This window comes from Chiloscyllium plagiosum, unplaced genomic scaffold (genome assembly GCF_037043375.1).
Source record: "Chiloscyllium plagiosum isolate Xiang-an unplaced genomic scaffold, Cpla_swu_hap1 HiC_scaffold_19, whole genome shotgun sequence".
NCBI classification, from domain to species: domain Eukaryota; kingdom Metazoa; phylum Chordata; class Chondrichthyes; order Orectolobiformes; family Hemiscylliidae; genus Chiloscyllium; species Chiloscyllium plagiosum.
Genome location: NW_028270157.1, coordinates 67731240 through 67753657, shown reverse-complemented (window position 1 = coordinate 67753657; position 22418 = coordinate 67731240). Strand labels below are relative to the sequence as shown.

Below are 22418 nucleotides of genomic sequence, written 5' to 3'. Positions count from 1 at the left end.
CACTGGTCCCGCTGCCTCAGAGCCAGCTCTGAGTGACTAGACACTCCTGTTTATATCTGTCAGTCAGACTGTACCAGGTTAACAGCCCCAACCAGGGAACTCATACCCTGAGGTCCACCTGGCTGACCTTGTTACAATCACTACATTCACTGAAGGGGGGGAAAAAAAACAATTTTTTACTGGGACGTGAACCATTTGTTCATACAATGCCTATCTGGCCTCAAACTGCCTGCCTGCCAGTCTACTGAGACAACTCAACAAAAGCGATATACCTGGAGGATAGTTATTTTATAAATGATTAGAAAGCACTTTTTTGTTGACGGAACAGTGGAGGCCTGTGCTCTGTCTCAAGTCACAGTTTGCTAAAATAAGTACAAGCACTGTGCAAGCTTATAAAACATGCAGGCTAACGCATGTACTGAAAATACTCAAATAGCTTCTTTGCAAAGTCACTGATAAGCATCTCAGTGCATTCTATTTTCTTTGCAGGCCTTGCAGTTTCTCTGCTGAAAAATTCATGGCCTCTGTGGCCTTGTTATCATGAAGAGAAAAAATTTACATTGCAGCCTGCACATAACTCAAGTCCAGCAAAATTCCATTGTAAAGCCACAATGTTTAATGCATAAATCACATCAGGCTATAACATCCAGACAGTGGAGCTGTGTAAGTGCTGTTTGCATTCAGAGAGCTTACAGATGCCATCTGATAGGATTTCACACAGAGGTATTGCTGGGCTTGTCAAGCTTAAGATCACTTTGCTTGGAGAATACTTAATAAGGTATCCTGCTTTCAAAACTCAACAATGTCTTTACTTACATGAAATACTGTTGGGCCATCAGCGACAGCAAATCTCCTTCGATTTGAGGATAGCATCTCCTCCTGGTCACGTGATTTTGTCGTGGAGTATCAAGTGACTGAACAGGCCAATTCTCAACCCTTTGGGCACCTGAGACAGGACATGCAATCCAGAATGTAGGCTGTGTTCCTTTTTCTTTCCTGCCTTGTCACTTTGTCATTAAAGCTTTGAGACTTGAAGCACGATGCAGCTGAGGTCAAAGGTCACAAATGGCACCATCATTTATGTTGTCAAGCCAAAACACATGGTGTGTCAGATCCCTCACCAGCAGTTGCTTCATTGCTTGTTGAGTTTGTTGATTCATTGACTGAGATTCTCACATTCCACTTTCAACCTCAGTCCCTGTTTGTTTATTGTCGGGCAATTGCAGCCAGTTTGCTGTTGTCCCAGGGCCTCCCAAGTAATGGTGATCAACATTAGTCCAGATATCTACGGCCAATCATGAGCCAGGCTGGAAGTCATGTGTGAGCGGATGCAGAGTATGGTGATGGTGCGATGGCTCAGACTTAGCCAAGGCTCTTTCCTTTGAGTCAGAAGAAGTTAGTGAGTTCAGACTTTACCCCGAGGCGATTATCCCAGCTGAGACTTCAGTTCAGCACTGAAGGAGTGCCACACTGTCGAAACTTTGGCTGAACCATTAAGTTGAGGCCTCGCCTACCCTCTCAGTAAAAATTCTCAGGGCATTGTTGAAGAGAGAGCAGAGGTGATGTAAGATGGAAACGTGACTGATTTACTTCATACCCATTCCAAACTTCCTGAAGCCAATTGTGAACCTTGCCCTGGAATGTCAGGATTGTCAAAGTGCAGGTGTTCATTCTGCCAGCAAGAGGTCGACGCTCCTCCACTCAGTGAGGAATACACATGCTGTCTTTCCCCTGCCTTTTCTTCCTTTTCAAATAACAATCCAATTCATTCTTGAGTGTCTCGATCGAACCTGCCTCCACCACCCTCTCAGGCAGCACATTCCTGAAGCCAATCACTCGCTGCGTGGCACAATTTTTCCACCTCCAGCCATTGCTTCTTCACCCAATCACTTTAAATCTGCATCCTTTGGTTTTCCGTCCTTCTATTAATGGGATCATTTTCTCCCAAATTACTCTCTCAATATTTAGACAAACCTCTTCTCAACCAGTGCCTTCTTCAATCTATCGGCTTAACTCAAGTTTTCTTTCTATTCATTCACGGAATGAGGGTGTCACTGGCTAGACCAGCATTTATTCCCCATCCCGAATTGCCCGGAGGGTAGTTAAGAGTTAGCCACCTTGTTATGGGTCTGGAGTCACACATAGACCAGACCAGGTAAGGATTGGCAGTTTCCTTCCCTAAAGGACAGTGAAGAACTGGATGGGTTTTTCCTGATCGTCAGCAATGGTTTCAGGATCATCATTAGACTCTTAATGGCTGATTTTTATTGAATTCAATTGCCACCATCTGCCATGCCACCATCTGCCATGTTGAGATTCAAACCCAATCCCAAGAACATTATCTTAGTCTCTAGATTCAGTGAGAAGACCACTCGGCCATGGCCTGCCCAAAACCATTTTTGTAAGCCTTTCCTACACCATCTTGAAAGACTCCACATCTTAAGAAACTGGTGTGTTTAAGGGAATGGTCCTGAAAGGCTGAATGTTAGAGTCTGTATAAAACACCCTCCAATCTGATGGTGTTATAAGGACTTAGGTGTGGAGTGACAGAACATCTTTGGACCTAGTCAATTGAAAACCTGTATCAATAGTCTTAGCAACACAATCTAACTTGACTGACGTAACTTCTACCTGATTGATATCATGTCTTAAACAAGATGTACTTTATTACAAGGGATTGTCAAATCCCTCTTGTTAAAACTCACTCGTGTTTTTTTTGCCCAACTAGTGTAAACCAAGTAGAAGGTAAAAACAATGACTGCAGATGCTGGAAACCAGATTCTGGATCAGTGGTGCTGGAAGAGCACAGCAATTCAGGCAGCATCCGAGGACAGGCAAAATCGACGTTTCGGGCAAAAGCCTGATGAAGGGCTTTTGCCCGAAACGTCGATTTTGCCTGTCCTCAGATGCTGCCTGAATTGCTGTGCTCTTCCAGCACCACTGATCCTAAACCAAGTAGACCATAGGCACAGTCAAGGAAGAGGGTGATGACAGCAACTTACCCCAACCACAAGTTGGTAGTGGTCAGCTTTGCAATACAACTCAAAGTGCCCAGAACTAGTTGGAAAACTCCAGTTGAGGCCAAAGCAGTAGTTTATACAAGTGTAACTCCTTGCTTTTGTGCTCTCTATTATTTTTAATAAAGCCTAGAACGCATTTCCTATTAAAACCTGTTCAGAGATGTTATTACACTGGAGCAGCTGGGACTTGAACCTAGACCTCCTGGATCAGAGGGAAAGCAGAGAATACTGTATACTTTATTAACCACACCATCAAGCTGTCCTGTCACATTCAGTGACTTATGCCCATATACCTCCGGGTCCCCTGTTTCTGCATTCCCTTCACAGTTGTGCTGTCATTTATATTGTCGCTCTGTGTTCTTTCTATTTCACACTTCTCAGCACTGAATTTCATCTGCCACTTGTCTGCTAGGTTTGTACTACTTGAGTGATTGCCTCCCTTCATCCTCAATCCAGGGCTTACCAGCAGAATGAGAGAGGAGCAAGCAGTTTCTTATTAGTGAAATCTCTTAGCTATCTCAATGCCTGCAAAATGAAGAAGTCATCGACTTCAGGAAGTGGGGCAGAGGACATGCCCCTCGCATATCACTGGTGCTGAGGTGGAGATGGTCAAGAGCTTCAAGTTCCTGGGATTAAATATCACCAACTATCTGTCCTGGTCCATCCACATTGACACTACAGTCAAGAAAGCACAGCAAATGCCTTTTCTTCCTCAGAAGGCTAAGGATATTCAGCATGTCCGCAGTGACTCTGACCAAGATCCACTATGGAAGGCATCCTATCCAGATTCATCACAGCTTGGGTATGGCAACTGCTCTATCCAAGACGGCAAGAAATTACTGAGAGTTGTGAAAGCAGTCCTGTCCATCATGAACACCAGCCTTCCATCCACTGACTCCATCTACACTTCCTATGGCTTGGGAAAGCTGCCAACATAATCAAAGAGCCTTCCCACCCTGATTACACTCTCTTCCACCTCTTTCATTGGGCAGAAGACACAAACATTGGAAAACACGTACCAACAGCTTCAAAAACATCTTCTTTCCTGCTGTCGTCAGACTTGTGAATGGACCTCTCATGTGTTAGAATTGATCTTTCTCTGCAACACTATATCCTGCGTTCTGTTTTATTACCCTGATGTACTTATGTAAAGTATGATCTGTCTAGTTAGCACACAAAATAGTACTTTTTGCTGTATCTCAGTACATGTGACAATAATAAATCAAATCCAATCCTTCCTCTGAAATGAGGCTAAGAACCAAGTATAGGGCTCAGCCGTGCTCACCTCTTTCTTAATCTGAGGTTCTTCTCATTGGTGTGAAGTATCCGGAGCTATGAAAACTTCGATGAGAAATATATGAGTTGATGAGGGTACACAATGTTGTAACAGTTGAATTAGAAAACTATATTTAAAATGAAGGAAAATTGATCTTTCCCTTGATTCCATTGACACTGCAGGCTGCCATGAATGCTGTGGAATGTGGTCTTTAATCCTGGGGCAACTCTGAAGGAGTCATTTACGTGCCTATGGGTCAAACGGGTTCAAATTTGGTTTCATGTCAGACAAGACAGATTCACAAAGATAGGTTGAACCAAATAGGGAAGCCCCACTCATTGCTGCTTTGTGGATGTCACTGTACTCTTCAGTTCCCCTCGGGGGGTCCAGAGATCTCTGACCAGTTGGCTTGATGTCATTTTGAATGCTGATCCCCACCACCAACCCCCACCCACCCAATTTCCAAAGTGGAGCAATTGAGGTGACAGAATCCTCTAGTTTGTTCAGAAGTGTCACCGACATCAACCAGGGTGAGGAAGATTTGAAGTAACGAACACACACTCAGGGCTCCAGCTGCTCGCAGTCCTCCACCCGGTTTGCTGCCCTTGCGTGTCCTACAGCCTCTTGCCTGACCGTCACTGTTGCTGGCCTTCCTGCCCACTGGGTGACATGGCACGTCAGCCACCTCCCAGGCCGTTTGCCCTGCCCACACCCAGCTCACCTCAGGGCCACTGATACCAGGAGTAATGGCCTCCCCTTGTTGTCAGCCCGACTTGTGGCTGGGAATTCCTCACATGACTTGAATGCCAGGTCTGGGCCACAAGCTGCCTCATTGGCAAACAGCAAGCTGCCAGTCGGCAACCCCTGCCTTAAATGATACAAATGTGGGCATCAGCTATGACTACAAATCTCAGGTGCTAACCACTCCTGCTCAACGATAGCTGAGTTTAGGAAAAACTTTCAATTTCTTCCCCGACTTGAGTAACCTCTAGCAGGTCATTGTGTGCAAAGGTGCACACGCGTGTGGGTGAGAGAGAAAGTGTCTGTGTTGGAATGTGTGTGTGTTTGTGGGATTTTAGAGGTGTGTGCACGGGTGTATTTGTGTGGTGTGGGTGGGTGTGTGTGGTGGTCATTCCTCCGGATGACTTTCTGTCTACCCATCCCAAAACTAAGTGCTGTTTACTGGGTAGCAGCAGGGCAGGTGGCTCTCCCACTTGATAGTTTGCTCAGGCATTCAGCCATGGTGGGTTGGGGGAGGGGGTGGTTGATCCCAATTGGTAGGCCCTAACAGCATTCCCCTTCCCCCTCCACCCAAGTCTGTTGGTCCCACCCCTCCAACCTGCCTCGCCCACCAGCTTTTGTCCCTCCTTCTTCAGAACTAGATGACATGACATCACTAGGGTGAGAGAGCCACTGACCACAGCTTGCGGGAAACCATAAACATCCTTCACTTCCCCTTTCCTCCATCAATGTGTTCAGGTATTGAACAAGGAGGCCCCAGGACTATAGACAACCTGACTCCTGGTGTTGTCAATTGTCCGAGTAGTCTTAGACATCACTAGTCATTCTTGGTGCTAGGAGAGAGCTGCTGATGGCGGTGTGGAAAGCCCTCACAAATTATTCCTGCTGATCCTAATAACACGGGTCAAAAATGCACGAACAGTCAGAAATCTCTTGTGTACCACCTGTTGCAGCTCCCAACTCTTAATCCATGTCAAATCCCATTCCAGTGGCTTCAGTGTAAATTCCACACTGGTACTGCAACAGGGAGTGCAATTCTGATGGTGGCGCCAACTTTCAGATGAAATATTAAACAAGGCCCAATCTGTCCTTTCTGGTGGTTTTACTGAATGCCTTGGGTTTGTTTTGAAGAGTGGGGGGTGGGGGGGGGGTGGGGAAGTCTTTCCAATGATCTGGCTGCCGGTCATCTCTCGTTCAAAATCATTGAAAACAGATTGCCAACCTTGATACTTTCTGGGAGCTTTCTGTGCACAAATTGACAGCTGCATTTCAAAGATAACGGCACTTAAGCTCAGTATGCTTGATGTCTCCAGGTGGTGTCAGGCACTACATAAATGCAAACCTTTCTTTTTTTTTTGTTTCTATCAGTACGACCAACTAAAAACTGATGAGAGTATCCTTTCAGAAGTTCCAGCTGACCCTGTTTTAGTGGCTGAGAAATGAAGATGGGCACATTATATTTATGCTTCCGTCTTGTATTTTCACAGGCGAAACCCTTTGCACTTCCATTTTATCACTGATGCCATTGCCAAGCAAATCCTGGGCTATCTCTTTGAGACGTGGATGGTTCCTGCAGTGACGGTCAACTTCTATGATGCTGATGAATTGAAGGTCAGAATTTATTTATTACTTTCTACTTCCAGCTTTCCCCGAATTCCAACCTCTCTCCTCTCACAATGGTGGGTTATCACACCAACCTCATTAGGAAGGATTGAACTGGGAGAGAGAACTGACCCAGTGCCAACTCAGAAACATCCTTAGTCCCAACAGTTGTGTTCCTATTGCCCTAGACAGCCCTGGTCATTGGTTGGACCACAATAAAATATCAAGGAGTGACCGTTTGCGCTATAGAGCTCTACTTAGATCCCAGAAGGTGGAGCTGTGATCGGTTCTGGGCACCACACTTGAGCACAGCACAGTGTCTCAGTGGTTAACACTGCTGCCTCACAGCTCCAGGAACCCGGATTTGATTCCACCCTCTGGCGACTGTCTGTGTGGAGTTTGCACATTCTCCCCATGTCTGCATGGGTTTCCTCTGGTTGCTCTGTTTTCCTCCCTCAGTCCAATGATGTGAAGTTAGGTGGATTGGCCATGCTAAATTGCAGCATAGTGTCCAGGGAGGCACAGGCTAGGTGAAATAGCTGTGAGAAATGCAGGGTTACAGAGATAGGATAGAGGCATGCACCTGGGTGGGATACTCTTCAGCGGGTCAGTGTAGACTCAAGGTCAGAATGACTTGCTTCCACACTGCAGGGATTTTATTCGATGGTTTAGGAAAGGTATATCTGCCTTAGAGGGTATGCAATGGAGTTATACTGTCAATATCTTCTGGATGGATTTAGCTTGTAGTCATTTTTGTATCAACCTATTCTGACATACCCCTGGAGCATCTGGACTTGAACGTGGGAATCCTGGCTCAGAGGTAGCACCGTGACATAAGAGCCTTGAGCCCAGTGGACCTTCAGTGATTATCTCAGAGAGAGCTGACTCAGGGAGCTTAACTTGTATTCTCTTGGGAATGGATGAAGCAGTGATCATCCAAATGATTGAAATAATTAATAGGCTCAATAAAGAAATGATTGCACTAATGGGAGAGGCCAGGTCGAAGGAGAATCTTTAAAAATGATCAAAGACCATTGAAGAATATCACAACATAATTCTAAACACAAAGTTCAATGGAAATATGGAACTCCCTTCCCCAACTTCAGAAAGGGATCAACTGATTGAATTGAATTTTTCGCAAGCACAGTTATTTCAGGATGTTGGAACCAAGGTGGAGTGAGGTAAGAGATCAGCTGTGATCTCACTGAATGGTGGAGCTGGCTCAAGGGGCTGAATGGCCTACTGTTGCTCCTGTGTGCAAATGTCATTCTGCAGTTTGATTATGAATAGCCATTTTTGGAATGCTCTGATACCAAACGTGGGTATGCAGATCTGGATCTGCAGTTGTCCGTTGGAAGCTGTTGTCACAGGAAAGGCCAGGCGTGAGAATAGAGAGGGCTAAGCAACTCAGTACTGTACTTGTGTTGCAGTAAGGATACTGCGATTACTGGAGTCTGAAAAATGCTCTGTCAACTTAGAGTCATGGGGTCATACAGCACGGAAACAGACCCTTTGGTCCAACCAGTCCGTGCCAACCACAGTCCCAAACTAAACTAGTCCCACCTACCTGCGATTGGCCTATATCCCTCCAAACGTTTGCTATTCATGAACTTATGCAAATATCTTTTAAATGTCCTAACTGTACCCGCATTCACCACTTCCTGTGGAAGTTCATTCCACACGCGAACCACTCTGTGTAAAAATAAAATTGCTCCTCGTGTTTTTTTTTAAATTATTCTCCTCTCAATTTAAAAATATGCCCCGTTATGATCTAAAGATCCCCCACAAGATGATTAGGGGGTTAGATAGGGTAGACAGTATGAACCTTTTCCCGCGTATGGAGTCGGGTATTACAAGGGGGCATAGCTTTAAATTAAGGGGGGGTAGATATAGGACTGATGTTAGGGGTAGGTTCTTCACTCAGCGAGTCGTTAGTTCATGGAATGCCCTGCCAGTAACAGTGGTGGACTCTCCCTCTTTATGGGCATTTAAGAGGGCATTGGATAGGTATATGGAGGATAGTGGGTTAGTGTAGTTTAGGTGGGCTTGGATCGGCGCAACATCGAGGGCCCAAGGGCCTGTACTGCGCTGTATTCTTCTATGTTCTATGTTCACCTGCCATTCACCTTATCTATACCCCTCATGATTTTATAATCTTCTACAAGGTCACCCCTCAGCCTCCTACCCTCGTGATAAGAAGCCCCAGCCTCTCCTTATAAGTCCAACCCTCCACTCCCAGCAACATCCTGGTAAGTCTTTTCTGAACTTTTTCCAGCTTAATAATATCCTTCCTGTAACAGGGAGACCAGAATTGGACACAGTACTCTTGCAGGGCAAGGAATATAATGTGGAGGCATGTCAAATCTCAGAGAGGCTAATATTTTACAGTCAATACCACTTCCTTGCTGGGATCCGTGCATCCCTGACAAGGCAATATCATTAATGAGTTTCCAGATGACTAGATCAGCAAATTTATTGAGGGCTATAGACCAATGTAGAGTCACAGAGATGAACAGCACGGAAAAAAACCCTTTGGTCCAACTCGTCCATGCCAACCAGATATCCCAAACCAATCTAGTCCCACCTGCCAGCACCTGACCCACATCCCTCTAAACCCTTCCTATTCGTATACCCATCCAGATGCCTTTTAAATGTTGTAATTGTACCAGCCTCCACCACTTCCTCTGGCAGCTCATTCCCATACACGGACCACCCTCTGTGTGAAAAAGTTGCCCCTTAGGTCTCTTTTATATCTTTCCCCTCTCACCCTAAACCTATGCCCTCTAGTTCTGGGCTCCCCCACCCTAGGGAAGAGACTTTGTCTATTTATCCTATCCATGCCCCTCATGAATTTAAAAGTCTCTATAAGGTCACCCTCAGCCTCCGACGCTCCAGGGAAAACAGCCCCAGCCTATTCAACCTCTCCCCATAGCTCAAATCCTCCAACCCTGGCAACATCATTGTAAATCCTTTCTGAACTCTTGAGAAGTAGGAGACTTGGTATGTGGAACATGGTTAAACCTTACAAAAATTGCTCTTCAGCTCAGCAATGCTTGTAAAGTTGTTGTACTCCATCTGAACCTGCTCCCATCCTCTCTTACACCACAATGTATTGAAGTAGCTTCCACAGTAATCATGCTTTAGGTTGAGTCAGCACTTCAGTTTGTATCAGTCCAGGAATCCCAGAGGCATTACGATGCAAATTACGGGTCTGATATCATCGTTGCTGGACAGATTGATTAAAAATAATGAATATGTGGGTCACGCAGTGCATTCCTACCTCTATGCAGGAGGCTGGGGTTCAAGTCTTACCTGCTGCAGAGCTGTTGGAACAGGTCGATTAATGTCTTCACCCAGTGAATGCACTCCTTCTAAACACTGTGCCAATAGAATTGCCGATAGAACTGTTGATGTCAATCATTGATGCAAGCTCAAAATCAAATCTAATTTAAACTGGTTTGAATTTATCTTCCAGCCAGAGGTATCATGGATTCCAAACAAGCATTACTCAGGGATATACGGCCTAATGAAACTGGTTCTCACCAAGACTCTGCCTGCTTCCTTGGAACGGGTCATTGTCCTTGATACAGATATCACCTTTGCGACAGACATTGCCGAGCTTTGGGCTGTGCTCCACAAGTTCAAAGGTTAGTGTGTAACCGTGGGCACGTGTGTCTCCTTTCACTGCTCCCCCACTTTGTAAAGTCGTAAGCCAATTTGTTTTACAGATACGGATGGGAAGCTCTTGCATTTCACCACGGTGAGAATGAAGGGGGTACTACACTTCACGATCTGTTCACTGAGGTGATAGACCTGATCGTAGATTGCACAACCCCCAACTTTCTCTTATTTTGTAGCATTACAGGTTTACCACAGCAAATAGACTTCCTGGGGAACCAGTTTCTGAATTTTTGAGACTGCAGAAATTGATGGAACACTGTGAGTATGGCTCAACACTTTGGGAAATGTTTAGTGATCGCTTAGTTTTTGGAATTCGTAATATTGCAAACCAAAGGAAGCCACTGACTCAACTATATCTGGACCTTGAGAAAGCCATAGAACTGGCCCCCTCCCAGGCAGACAGTGGCTTAGGAGTTTGAGAGATCCATAGATGACCCTGTCCTCAAACTTAGGCTAACCCCATATCACCGAGCCAGGCCCCCGGCAAATAATACTCGCAGCTCCTGTTTGTTGCTGGGGATTGGCAATTGGAGTCAGAGGCTGCAAGGTTCCAGAACTGGAAGGGGAGTGTTCTCCACAGTACAGTGAGGAGTAAGCACTTCAATGCGGCAGCTCACCCCAGATGAGGCTGTTGAAGCATGCAAAATGCATCCCGCCCAGACCGAAAGGCGAAGCCACCTCAAGGCAGGGCTTTGCAAAGAAATCAGTCAGAGGACTAGGATTGGATATGGCTAAATTATATCACTGTTCCCAAAGGGGCCTCATTCAAGATAAAACTCCAGGTAAATGACCATCGGCAAGACATGGAGGTCGATACAGGTACCACTGTATCTATTGTTGGGGAGGAGACTTCAGGAAACTCCGATGGGGCATGTTGCATTTAAGCCTGTGAGACACCAAGGGCCACACACACTGGGGAGCCCTTACGTATCACTGGCACCGTTGTCACCCTAGTTATGCCGTGGCAACAGACAGTCCAATTCCTCTTATTGGTGGTGCAATGGCCAGGTCCCAACCTCTGGGGAAGGGACTTGCTACCTGGCTTGTTAACAGATCTTTAAAATACGTTCTGGCGATCTATATGCAGTCATTCTGAAGTGTTCCAGGAGAGCCATGGAACTTAAAAGGCAGCAGGACCAAGACTTTTGTAGAACCAGAGGCCTGATCTAAATACTTCAAGGCACGGCCAGTCCGGGATGCCATACATGTCAAAGTAGACACCGAATTGTGGAATTGGGAGTCATCATATACCCAGTACAATTTGCTGAATGGGCCATGCCAGTAGTCCCTGTTTTAAAACCTAACAACTGAGTCCATCTCTGTGGGGGACTGTAAGTTGACAGTCAATGAAGCTTCTTGCTAAGACAGATACCCGGTACCAAGCATAGAAGGCTGGGGGTCACATATTTTCCAAATTGGAACTTCATCTGCAGCTTGAGGTGTCATCCAGGAAGTACATCACAATAAATATTCGAAAAAGGCCTGTAGCATTACACTTACTCGCCTTTTGCGGTGTCATCGGCTTCTGCCATCTTTGAACGGGTGATGGAGAATATCCTCCAAGGGGTGCCCAGAGTGGATGCTGCTTTAAGTTCAGGAGCTACTGTAAAGGAACATGTGGAATGTTTGGAGGAGGTTTTGGAGCATTTTTCTGCAAATGGTGTCTGGCTAAAAAGGAGAAATGTTATGTTCCAGATAAATGAAGTACCGTACCTTGGAGAAAGGGTTAGCATGGACAGATTACACCCTATCGAAGGGAAGGTGGAAGTCAAAATAAAAGCGCTCTAACTCCAAGGAACACAATAGAGTTGAGGTCTTTTCTCCATCTCATCAATTCCTCTGGGAAACTCAAACCCAACCTGCTGGCATCTTCCATGTCCTGCTAAAACAAAGCATCAGAAATGGTCATGGTAAATATCATAAGAGAAAGCCATTGCAAATGTCAGACAACAACCACTGACAACAAATATGTTAGCCCATTACATCCCCCTGAGACAACACATTGTAACTTGCAATGTCTCCTCCTATGAAGGAAGACAGGGCAATTCCTCCTGTCACATCAGCTCAGGTCCAATGCTGGCACTGCTTTTGGTGTTTAAGAATTTACCTTGGCACAAAGGCCAGGGAGACGTGTAGCCAATGTGGATGTCCTCAGCAGCCTACCTTCATCTCCAACGGTGGATGACGTTATCGTGACTTGGAACATTATAGACGCTCTACCAGAATCTGCCAAGCCAATCTAGGCTTGGACCCAATAGGACCCTACGATGGCAAACCCATGTCATATCATCCTATGGTGGACCCTATATCACAAAGGTTGAGCGGAGAAGATGGCATTGTCCTGGGGGGAGCCCGGGTAGTTGTCCCATATCCAGGCCGGCAAACAATTCTTCAAAATTTGCACCACAGCTACCCAGAAATTTCTAAAATGAAAGTGCTCATCAGGAGCTATGTTTGGCGGCCTGACGTAGACAGAGATATTGAAAACCTGGCTAAGGGGTGCAAACCTTGCCAGGAAAACCAGAAAGCCTTAGCAGCTTCATTGTACCCAATGAGGGGCAGACCCTGGGTGTGAGTACGAACAGATTTCACAGGGCCATTTATAGCCGTCTGAACTCAGTCCTTATCAATGCCATTCAAAATGGATCAATGTACGCTGAATGGTCACCACTACCCTTTACAACACCATTGAAAAACTCCACCAATCCTTTCAGACACAAAGTATACCCAAGGTCCCTATAACAGTGAGTGGGATCCCAGTTGCCAGTGGGGAATTTTGGACCTTTGTGAGGACACATGGGAGAAGGCACTCCCACCCGGCACCCGACCACCCATTCTCAAACGGTCTGGCTGAGCTGACTGTCCAGATATTCAAAATTAGCATGAGGAAGCTAACAAGTGGGTTTCTGGAATATTCTAAATGATGAGGGGAGTAATCCCAGTGGAACTATAGCTTGGTTTTGCCTCCAGATTAGGCTAAGCCTGACTTTTCAAAGCAGACCTCGGGCTCTTGTGATGCAGTGGTAGTGTCCTTACCTCTAAGCGTGCTGACTCAGGTTCAAGTCCCACCTGCTCATGACAGTTTGGGGGAGTCTGGGAGAACAGCATCAGATTTGGAGTCTGACGGTCCACGGTCCAAGTCCCTGTCTGTGTGTTGTTATGGCCTCAGTTTGCTCTATTCACTCAACGACAATTAAGTGAAGTAATTGACTCTCGAAAGAAAGCTTCAGGAATAGTTCAACTTGCAAACACAATCCTCGAAATTCCACTCGACACCTTCATTTTTATTCAGTTTGAAACGTGGGTGATTTCCTGGTGGTGGTGAAGAGGTGAAAAAGAAACACCACAGCGATTTGGTGATGAGGATTTTAAAAAATCAGCTGTGAGATAACACTTCCAGATATGAAAAAAAGTACTAAAGCAGACCCACGAGTTTTGGCTCTATTCTGGTGTTGAACAATAAACCATGTTCCTTTCCAGTCGGGTTTCCTAAGTTTTTACAGGGAAGGTAGAAAAGTGGAATGCTTTAAGAAGAGAATTCTCGAGCTCAGGGACAAAGCTGAACAAAGATAGTCACAGGTAGTGGAGCAAACCATGGGAGAGGGGTGCAGGGTGTCGGAAGAACATTGTTGTTAGGACATTAGGACATTGTTGTTTCATGCTGATCCCCATTAAGTTCCCACTGGGTGGCACAGTGGTTAGCACTGCTGCCTCACAGCGCCAGAGACCCGGGTTCAATTCCCACCTCAGGCGACTGACTGTGTGGAGTTTGCACATTCCCCCCGTGTCTGTGTGGGTTTCCTCCGGGTGCTCCGGTTTCCTCCCACAGTCCAAAGATGTGCAGGTCAGGTGAATTGGCCATGCTAAATTGCCCGTAGTGTTAGGTAAGGGGTAAATGTAGGGGTATGGGTGGGTTGCGCTTCGGCGGGTTGGTGTGGACTTGTTGGGCCGAAGGGTCTGTTTCCACTCTGTAATGTAATCTAAACACAGCGATCTCAGTGATGGAGCCATTTAAACTAAACCAGTACCTTCTAACCCAGTTACAATTAAATTTTATGAACCATCTCTCCTTTTACTGCCTTTCACTTTACAAAAAAATTGAACGATCTTACGGGTTCCCAATGATTTGTAATGTCGGTAACCCCTAAAGAAGCACAATCCAGTAGGTAAAGTGATAATTGATTGTTGACTGAAGCTCCCCAGGTGATTTGAATCACTGAGCGACAAATGCCAACCGCATGTAAGGAAGCTCTTTGTTGGGACTTGACTACATGTAATGCTCAGGAATATGAAGAGATTGGAGATGCTGGAATTATTCTCCCCAGAGCAGAGGAGTTAAAGAATCATTTGGATGGACATGTTTACAATCGTGGAGAATAAACAGAGTAAATAAAAAGAAACCATTTTCGACGGCTCTGGGCTTGATAATCAGAGGACACAGATTTAAAACGATTGATAAAAGAACCAGTGGTGACATGAGGAGAGAAAGCTATTTTTTATCTAAACACGTGTTTTGAATTTATAATAAGCTACATGAAAGCAAGGTGGTGGAAAACAAAACTGGCAGTGCCTTCAAAAATTGGAATTGGATGAATGTTTGATAGAGCCTTGTATTTGAATTGAATTGAACTGAACTGAATTAGTTTTATTGTCACGCGTACTCAAATGAGTACAGTCAAAAGTTTACAAATCGCCACTACCGTACCATTTTAGATACATAGGTACAGATTCGCGAGAACAGATTCTCAGGAAAGAAAAAAAAAAGAGAAAACTATTAAGTCCAGCATTTAGATAGACTCATTCATACAGTCTAATTGGATTGCTCAGCAAAAGAGCAAGTATAGGTTTGATGGGCTGAATGATCTCATGTACTCCACTGTTCCATGGTTCTATGTAAAGTTAACCTCTTTCTGTATTGGGAAGGTTCAGGGTAGAAAAGTCACAGAGTTCGTACCTTAGAAATTGAAAGATATCACAAAAAAGGCTGTTGATATAAATAAGTAAAAGACTTGCATTTCTGTTACATCTTTTATGATGTGGGATTTTGCCTCCAGCAAGGTATTTGGGGTCTGATGGGCAGTTCCTGTAACGTAAAAGCTAGATCTGTGTAACACAGTACTAAAAGATTCAATAGAGTTTTATTACAGCTCCTGGGATCTACATGTGTTATAATCACAGTCACTTCAGTGTCAGGGCTAATGCTAAACTATTTGGTTACAAACAGTAGCATGCCATGCTTCAAGTGGTCCCCATTAAGATGGAGTCTGAGATCTTTATACCCTCCGGTAACATTCCATGATACAATGATGATATCATAAACATGTCTCTTAAAGGTATAATGCACTCTAATTGTGAGGCATTACACAATCACCAGATCTTCCAAAATGCTTTATAAGATATATTTTTTACTAGAGGACATAGGTTTAAAGTAAACATGGTTAAATTTAAAGGAGATGTGAGTGGCAGGTCTTTTGCACAGAGGGTCATAAATGCCTGGAAATGTGTTGCCAGAGGAGTTAATGGAGGCAGATACAACAGCTTAAGAGACATCTTAACAGACACAAAAGGTTTCTAGTTTAGAAAGGCATCATGTTTTGGCACAGTCTTGGTGGGCCAAAGGGTTTTTTCCTGTGCTATACTGTTCGTTGTTGGATTAGTAATCAGGAAAACAGGACCTCGCCCCTCTCCATGGCCTTTTAAGAAAGTTGCATTCAGGATATTTTTGTTTTAAAAAAGGAGATGCCAGTAAAAGGTAAATTGGCCTAAAGCCCTAATTGGTTCAGTAACAAATTGGTCCACTCTAACCTGTGTGACTCCAGTCTCACTCTGAAGTGACCAGATGCAACATTCAACTTCCCAGAACAGGATGGTCTGCCATCGATACTGGTCTATGACTGCTGGCAATGGGCAAGAAATGTTGGCCTTGTCATTGATGTCTAAATGCTCATTTTGAATTAAGGAAAGAATTGAGTATAATTTATCATGAGCTTTTGGGGCAGAACTGTTAGGAAGAGTTTAGTCACAATGTTTAATTGCCAGTCGTCTTTCTCAAAGCTGCTTGGGATCTTCATACTTGCTGCTGTGTTTGTCCACGTTAATGACAATCACTGCAATCCAAAATCACCATCCTGGCTGTCTCAGTTGGGGACATCTCATAGGCAGGTAACACACTGCACAAATGTAAACTCCTTCCTCTTAATGTGGAGATGCCGGTGTTGGACTGGGATGTACAAAGTTAAAAGTCGCACAACACCAGGTTATAGTCCAACAGGTTTATTGACAACCATCTGATGAAGGAGCAGTGCTTCGAAAGCTAGTGCTTCCAAATAAACCTGTTGCACTATAACCTGGTGTTGTGTGATCTTTAACTTTGTCTTTCCTGTTAGATAATGTTCGCCAAATTTTTATTTAAAAAGGAGATGGCAGGGGAGAAATTCAGCTACATTTGTATTAAATAAAACTCAGATCATTAATCAAGTACACTAAAACCACTGGAGATATAAATGTAAATCAATGGAACTGAAATTTGAGGCATAAATGCAGGATATAAAAATTCTCATGGAAAGTTAAGTATTTGGGATAATCTATAAACAAGAAAATGTAAAGAATATAAAGTGGGTACGGCGAGGAGAGAATGTGTTCAGGATGTAGTGAAATGCCCTAACTCGTAAGTAATGCTTGAGAGGGATGGGTCTCAATTGGGTGAGGGGCCTTCTCTCCAGTAAAGAGCGAACAATTTATTTCAGTTTTTCCAGGGACTATTTAGAGCCATGTTTGAGTGAAGCCATGTGTGACTTAACAGAACATCAGTAAATGTCTTCAGACTGAACGAAGGATAAACCACTTCTCTTGGTATCATTACCCTCAGGGATACAACTGAGCAAGGCCGAAACAAAAGATATGCCACAGCTATTTCTCCCTAGTTTCCCTCAACAGCTTCTCCATGAAGGCACATTGTATTCCTTCTCAGCACAGAGTGGGTATCACTGGGTTGGTGTCCATTTTTCACCACTTGATGAAACACCAGCACTGCATTTCTCTAGGGATTACTGGGATATGTATCGGAAATGTGCCAATGTTGCACAATACCACTACCTCTCCCCCGTGGCCTCTAATCCCACCATACCAACCTCTGCTCAACGTTAATCTCCATGGACCGATGTAGCCCTGATGCAAACCCATGCCCCTGCCCACCATACATGTCTAATCTCTCCCCCATGCCAACTTACCCAGCATTCCTTATGGTCAGACCTTAGTAGCTGTAAAGTTGTGTCTATTGAGGTCAGCACTATCAAAAAACACACGCCACAAAAAGAAATGTTCAGTGCATTGAAAGTTCTTGAACTAATCAGGGAAAGCAGATGCTTCACTTAAGTGCATTATCTCTTCTATAAGCAGTTTAACGTGCCCAGAATGCCCACTCGACAGGCACCCAAACAGTAGGTTGAGAAATCAGTCCTATCATACAAATCTTTTCACCTCACTGGGGTCATGCATTGGAGATCAAGCCTTGCTATTCCCAGAGTTATAAATGTTTTAAAAAGTACAGGTTTCCTCAACTAACCTGAAATTTAGACCAGGGGAACACAGACCAGGTTTCTGAACTTATCAAGAATTTATTATTTATTAGAAATAAGCAGATTCTAGCTATAGGTAAACAGTTACAAACCATCAGCATGTAACCCTACTAGTTGAACTGTAACCTTATAAACTTCCTATCTCCACGCAGTTACAGACTGTAATAAAAACATTGGTCATAGAGTTATACAGCACAGTCCAACCAGTCCATGTCAAAAATAATCTCAAACTAAATTTGCCTGCACCTGGCCCATATCCCTCCAAATCATTCCTTTCATGTACTTATCCAAATATCTTTTATATATTGTAATTGTACCCACATCCACCATTTCGTCTGGAAGTTCATTCCACATACGAACCACTCTCTGTGTAAAAGATTTGCCACACATCTTTTTTAAATCTCTCTTCTCTCACCTTAAAAATTTTCCCCCTTGGTTTTAAAATCCTCCATTCGAGGGAAAAGACAACTACCATTAACCCTATCTATACCCCGCTATTTTATAAACTTCTATCAGGTCATCTCTTAACCTCCTTCGCTCTACTGAAAGAAGTCCTGGCCTCTCCAGTCTGTCTTTATAACTCAAGCCTTCCATACCCAGCAAGGGATAGGCCGCTGATTGGCTGGCAGGTCAGTGTCAAGGCCTGTGATAGGCTGAGATACTACCCGCCCACCCCCGGCTCATTGGTCAGATCTTCACAAACTGATTGATAGGTGATCCTGAGAGTTGTAATGGAGAAGGGTTTGGGAGGGCAAGTGTGTTAATCACTACTTTCTCACTTAGAAGTTAATCGAAGTTAATCACACTTAGAAACTAAAATGGAAAATTGCACACACCCTTAGTCTTGTGAGTGTGAATTCTACTCTTAACAGAGGCAAGTTTATCTCCCCCTCTGTGGTGCTGGCCATGGTATGTAGGGCATTAAGGGGTTAGTGTGGAGGGTGCTGTATGAGGTCAGTGAGATATCATCTACATTCAGGAGCATGCTGTACATATCCTGTTAAATCCCATCTAACCCTCTTCAGCTTGATAATATCCTTCTGAGAACTGGGTGGAGGGAATCTGGATAGCAATTTAGAGATTCCTTTTTATGATCTGCTGAGATGATTCTAGTGCTGATCAGAACTCTGTTTCTTGATCTTCCATCTCTGGATTCTCTCACTTGTTTACAGAAGGCTCAGGGTGACTGGTTCAAAATTATAAAAATATTTCTGTCTTATCAATTAAAGCTTAGAGCAACCATTGAAGGAAAAATTAACTGGTTTTCTTCAGGCTGAAAATTTTTTTTTGGCAGAGAACAGAGAGCCGGTGGAGCTCTGACCGCTCCACCCCATCTTGATCTTAGCCTTATGCTGTTCAGCAACCTGGGAACCAATCACACAGTTGTTGGAAGACAGCATGCATTTGTCATCAGTAACTGGTCACTAGTAGACAGACCAATCATCTACTTGCTGCCAGCCGAATCACAATTTTCCCACAGTCCTTGGCTCCAGCTCACCTGCAGCAGCTGTGTCACAGCACATATGCTGAGTGTCGGATTATCTGCTTTTAAAAAGTGCTGCTTTCCCTCCACAATCCAATTCCACAAGCGAGTAAGAAGAGGTAATAATTGGGCAAGATTTGCCCTTAAGAGAAGAGTTGCCTTTGATAATACCCCCCCAACCCCAAAAAGAGGAGAATAAATGACTGATTTTCTTGCCACTTGATCGCCTAAGGAGTGGCCTTTGACTGTCAGAATTTAGGCCCCAGAAACTGCCAGCAGTTTGGCTAGCAGGTCAGTGTCGAGGCCTGTGATAGACCTCTGATTGGCTGGCAGGTCAGTGTCGAGGCCTGTGATTGGCTAAGATAGGCCTCCGATTGGCTGGCAGGTCAGTGCCGAGGCTTGTGATAGGCTGCGATACTACCCGGCCTCCACTGGCTCACTGGTCAGATCTTCACAAACTGATTGGTAGGTGATCCTGAGAGTTGTAATGGAGAAGGGTTTGGGAGGGCAAGTGTGTTAATCACTACTTTCTCATCACACACTTAGAAACTAAAATGGAAAATCGCACACGCCCTTAGTCTTGTGAGTGTGAGTTCTACTCTTAACAGAGGGAAGTTTATCTTCTGCTCTGTGGTGCTGGCCATGGTATGTAGGGCATTAAGGGGTTAGTGTGGAGGGTGCTGTATGAGGTCAGTGAGATATCATCTACATTCAGGAGCATGCTGTACATAGTGTATGACAGCTAGATTGATGTAGCCTCTAAGAAATGCGCTGACAGCGATTATGTATGACAAGGTTAGTGCTGGTAGTGATTGTTTTAAGAAGTCTATTAACCCACACTGCTCTGAAGGCAGCTCCAACATACAGAGGCTGGGGTTTGTATTGTAAAATGAGAATTGCTCTGTTTGTCAGCAGTCAAGCAGCTCTGGCTATTGGTTGTCAACTGGAAGACTGTGAGATTGGATTTTTCAGTTGAATGGTTTTGACAGATTCTAAACTGGACCAGGATAGGTTTGGTTGAAGGGTAAGCCATTTGATCTTTTCCTTACAGACACCAGCAATACATTTTCCCCATTACAGTATCTTGCTGTTTCTTGCACATGCTCAATAACCTCTGAACCTGCCATAGCTACAAAGCTGCTTCAGGAGGCCAAAGGTCGCTTAGACTTATCCGACAGAAATGGATGCAATTTCTCTGAATGTTGCCTCTTTGTACAGCAAACCCCAGCTAGGAACAAATGAACAAACGTGGCTAGGAACAAGTGCCAGAGAAGATGGAGAAGCACAAATAAATCTTTGGCACTCCCTAACTGAGCAATTTCAGCAAGGACAGAGTGAAGCCAGAGCTCCCACACCAATCACCATCTGACCTTTAGCAGTGGACACCATCTGACCATTAGCAGTGGACAGACAGCTGAGGAATAGGGCACACTGATGTTGCCTCAACAAAGTCAAATAGCCACCAACTCGTCACAGCTCTCCAAATCTGAACTTGAGGATGGGCGGTTGAGTGGGGAGAGGGATGTCGTGACCACGGGACGAGGCTGTGGCCCCAGGAGCGCAATTAGACTTGAGAAAATGGGCGAGAGGAACAAAAAGAGTCTATTCCAAGCACTGAATAATTAGCTCCTTGCTCAGAAACCAAAAATAGCAAGATTAGCATTTATCATTTTCATCTGTCGGGATCCATCCTGCAAGTGTGAGTATAATTAGGACAAGGTTGGCATATTTTAGGTCAATGGCAGCACATTCTTATTCTCTGTGTACCAAAAGAACAATTCCTGTGCTGAGCCGGGAAGAATGACAAGGTCGACATTTAGTTCACCCGTATAACATTAACTATCGACACTCCTGAAGGCACAGCAAGTCTCTCTGGTGAGTCACTTGTTTGTGTTGCCTCGGCAACATACAAGTGCCATTTGGGGCCTCAGCTAACCTCAGTTAATGCCGCCTCAGAATACTTTGATTATTATTGAAGCCCTAGTTTCGAGAAGGCAAACTTGGCTAGCATTCATGTTTCTAGCCGAAGCACGCAGAACATTTCAATTTCATGCTCCTTCAAATTGAAAAACCTGGATGATGGCCAACGGCGCCAAGGTTGGTACGCAGAGAAATGATTTCACTTTCCGTCCTATTTTAAGCATAAAGGTTATAGCAAGGAGGGAGCGCTGAAGGAGGCAAAGAGATCTATACTGTTGGTGCATTGGGGGAAAAAATGAGATAGAGTAGGTTGAGATGAAGAGAATGTGGATTGACAAATTGGTAGCTGCAGATGAACTTGAAAATTCCAAAGATGAACTACAGAAGAATCGTGAAGTAGACCGAATTGGACTGCTCATTACTTTGTCGTGGTCTGTTCTGGACAAGCATGTCCTAATTCAAGGATCAGGGCTAGTTCTACAATTCAGCTTCCTGGAATTGTTAAGAGTGGATTGCAGATTAGTGCCAGTGCTAAATGTGCAGGATGTACTTACCAAATAGCTTCTGGACATCAGTTGCCTGCCAACTCTCTTTTAGAATTTAGACAACAAATGGCAATGGTCAGAGCCAACTCCATCTTGCCGAGGTTAACTCTTAATGGGATCTCTGACCTGAAACTCTGCACTCTGTCCTATTATCTCCTCTCCAAGCAGACATCAGCAAGGCAACTGCCCCATTCCCCAACTCCCATTTCCTTGCCACAGACACAGTCCTGTCTCGAACAATCAAGGACTGAACCAGACTGACAATCTTTGTGCCATATCTGACCTCAATCAGCTTCTCAGTACACATCCAGCTCTATAATATTGCCCATCTGTTGTTTTGCCTTTTTAAATCCCAAATAAACAGCTTTGCTGTCATCAACCCCTCTCTGCTAACTCTTCAAAGAACCCCAGCAGGTTAGGTAAACTGATGTTCCATTAAGAAATCCATGCTGTCTCTCCCTTATTAACTCGCATTTGTCCATGTGACTATTAAGTTTGTCGTGAAATATTGCTTCTACAGTTAACCCTGTCAGTTTACTGGTTTGTAATTGCTAAGATTATCCCTGAACACTT

The 22418-nt window shown here is 44.5% G+C and overlaps 1 protein-coding gene across 5 annotated transcripts in view; it reads left to right on the top strand.

The window, feature by feature from the left end:
* LOC122559472 (xylosyl- and glucuronyltransferase LARGE1) overlaps positions 1-22418 on the top strand; it is a 513835-nt gene that overhangs the window by 337841 nt on the left and 153576 nt on the right. For all 5 annotated transcript variants that reach the window (XM_087997513.1, XM_087997515.1, XM_087997511.1 and 2 more), the window contains 2 exons: positions 6525-6648; positions 10115-10286. In XM_087997513.1, coding sequence (XP_087853639.1) covers positions 6525-6648; positions 10115-10286 — 296 coding nt within the window. The remainder of the gene's footprint in view (positions 1-6524; positions 6649-10114; positions 10287-22418) is intronic.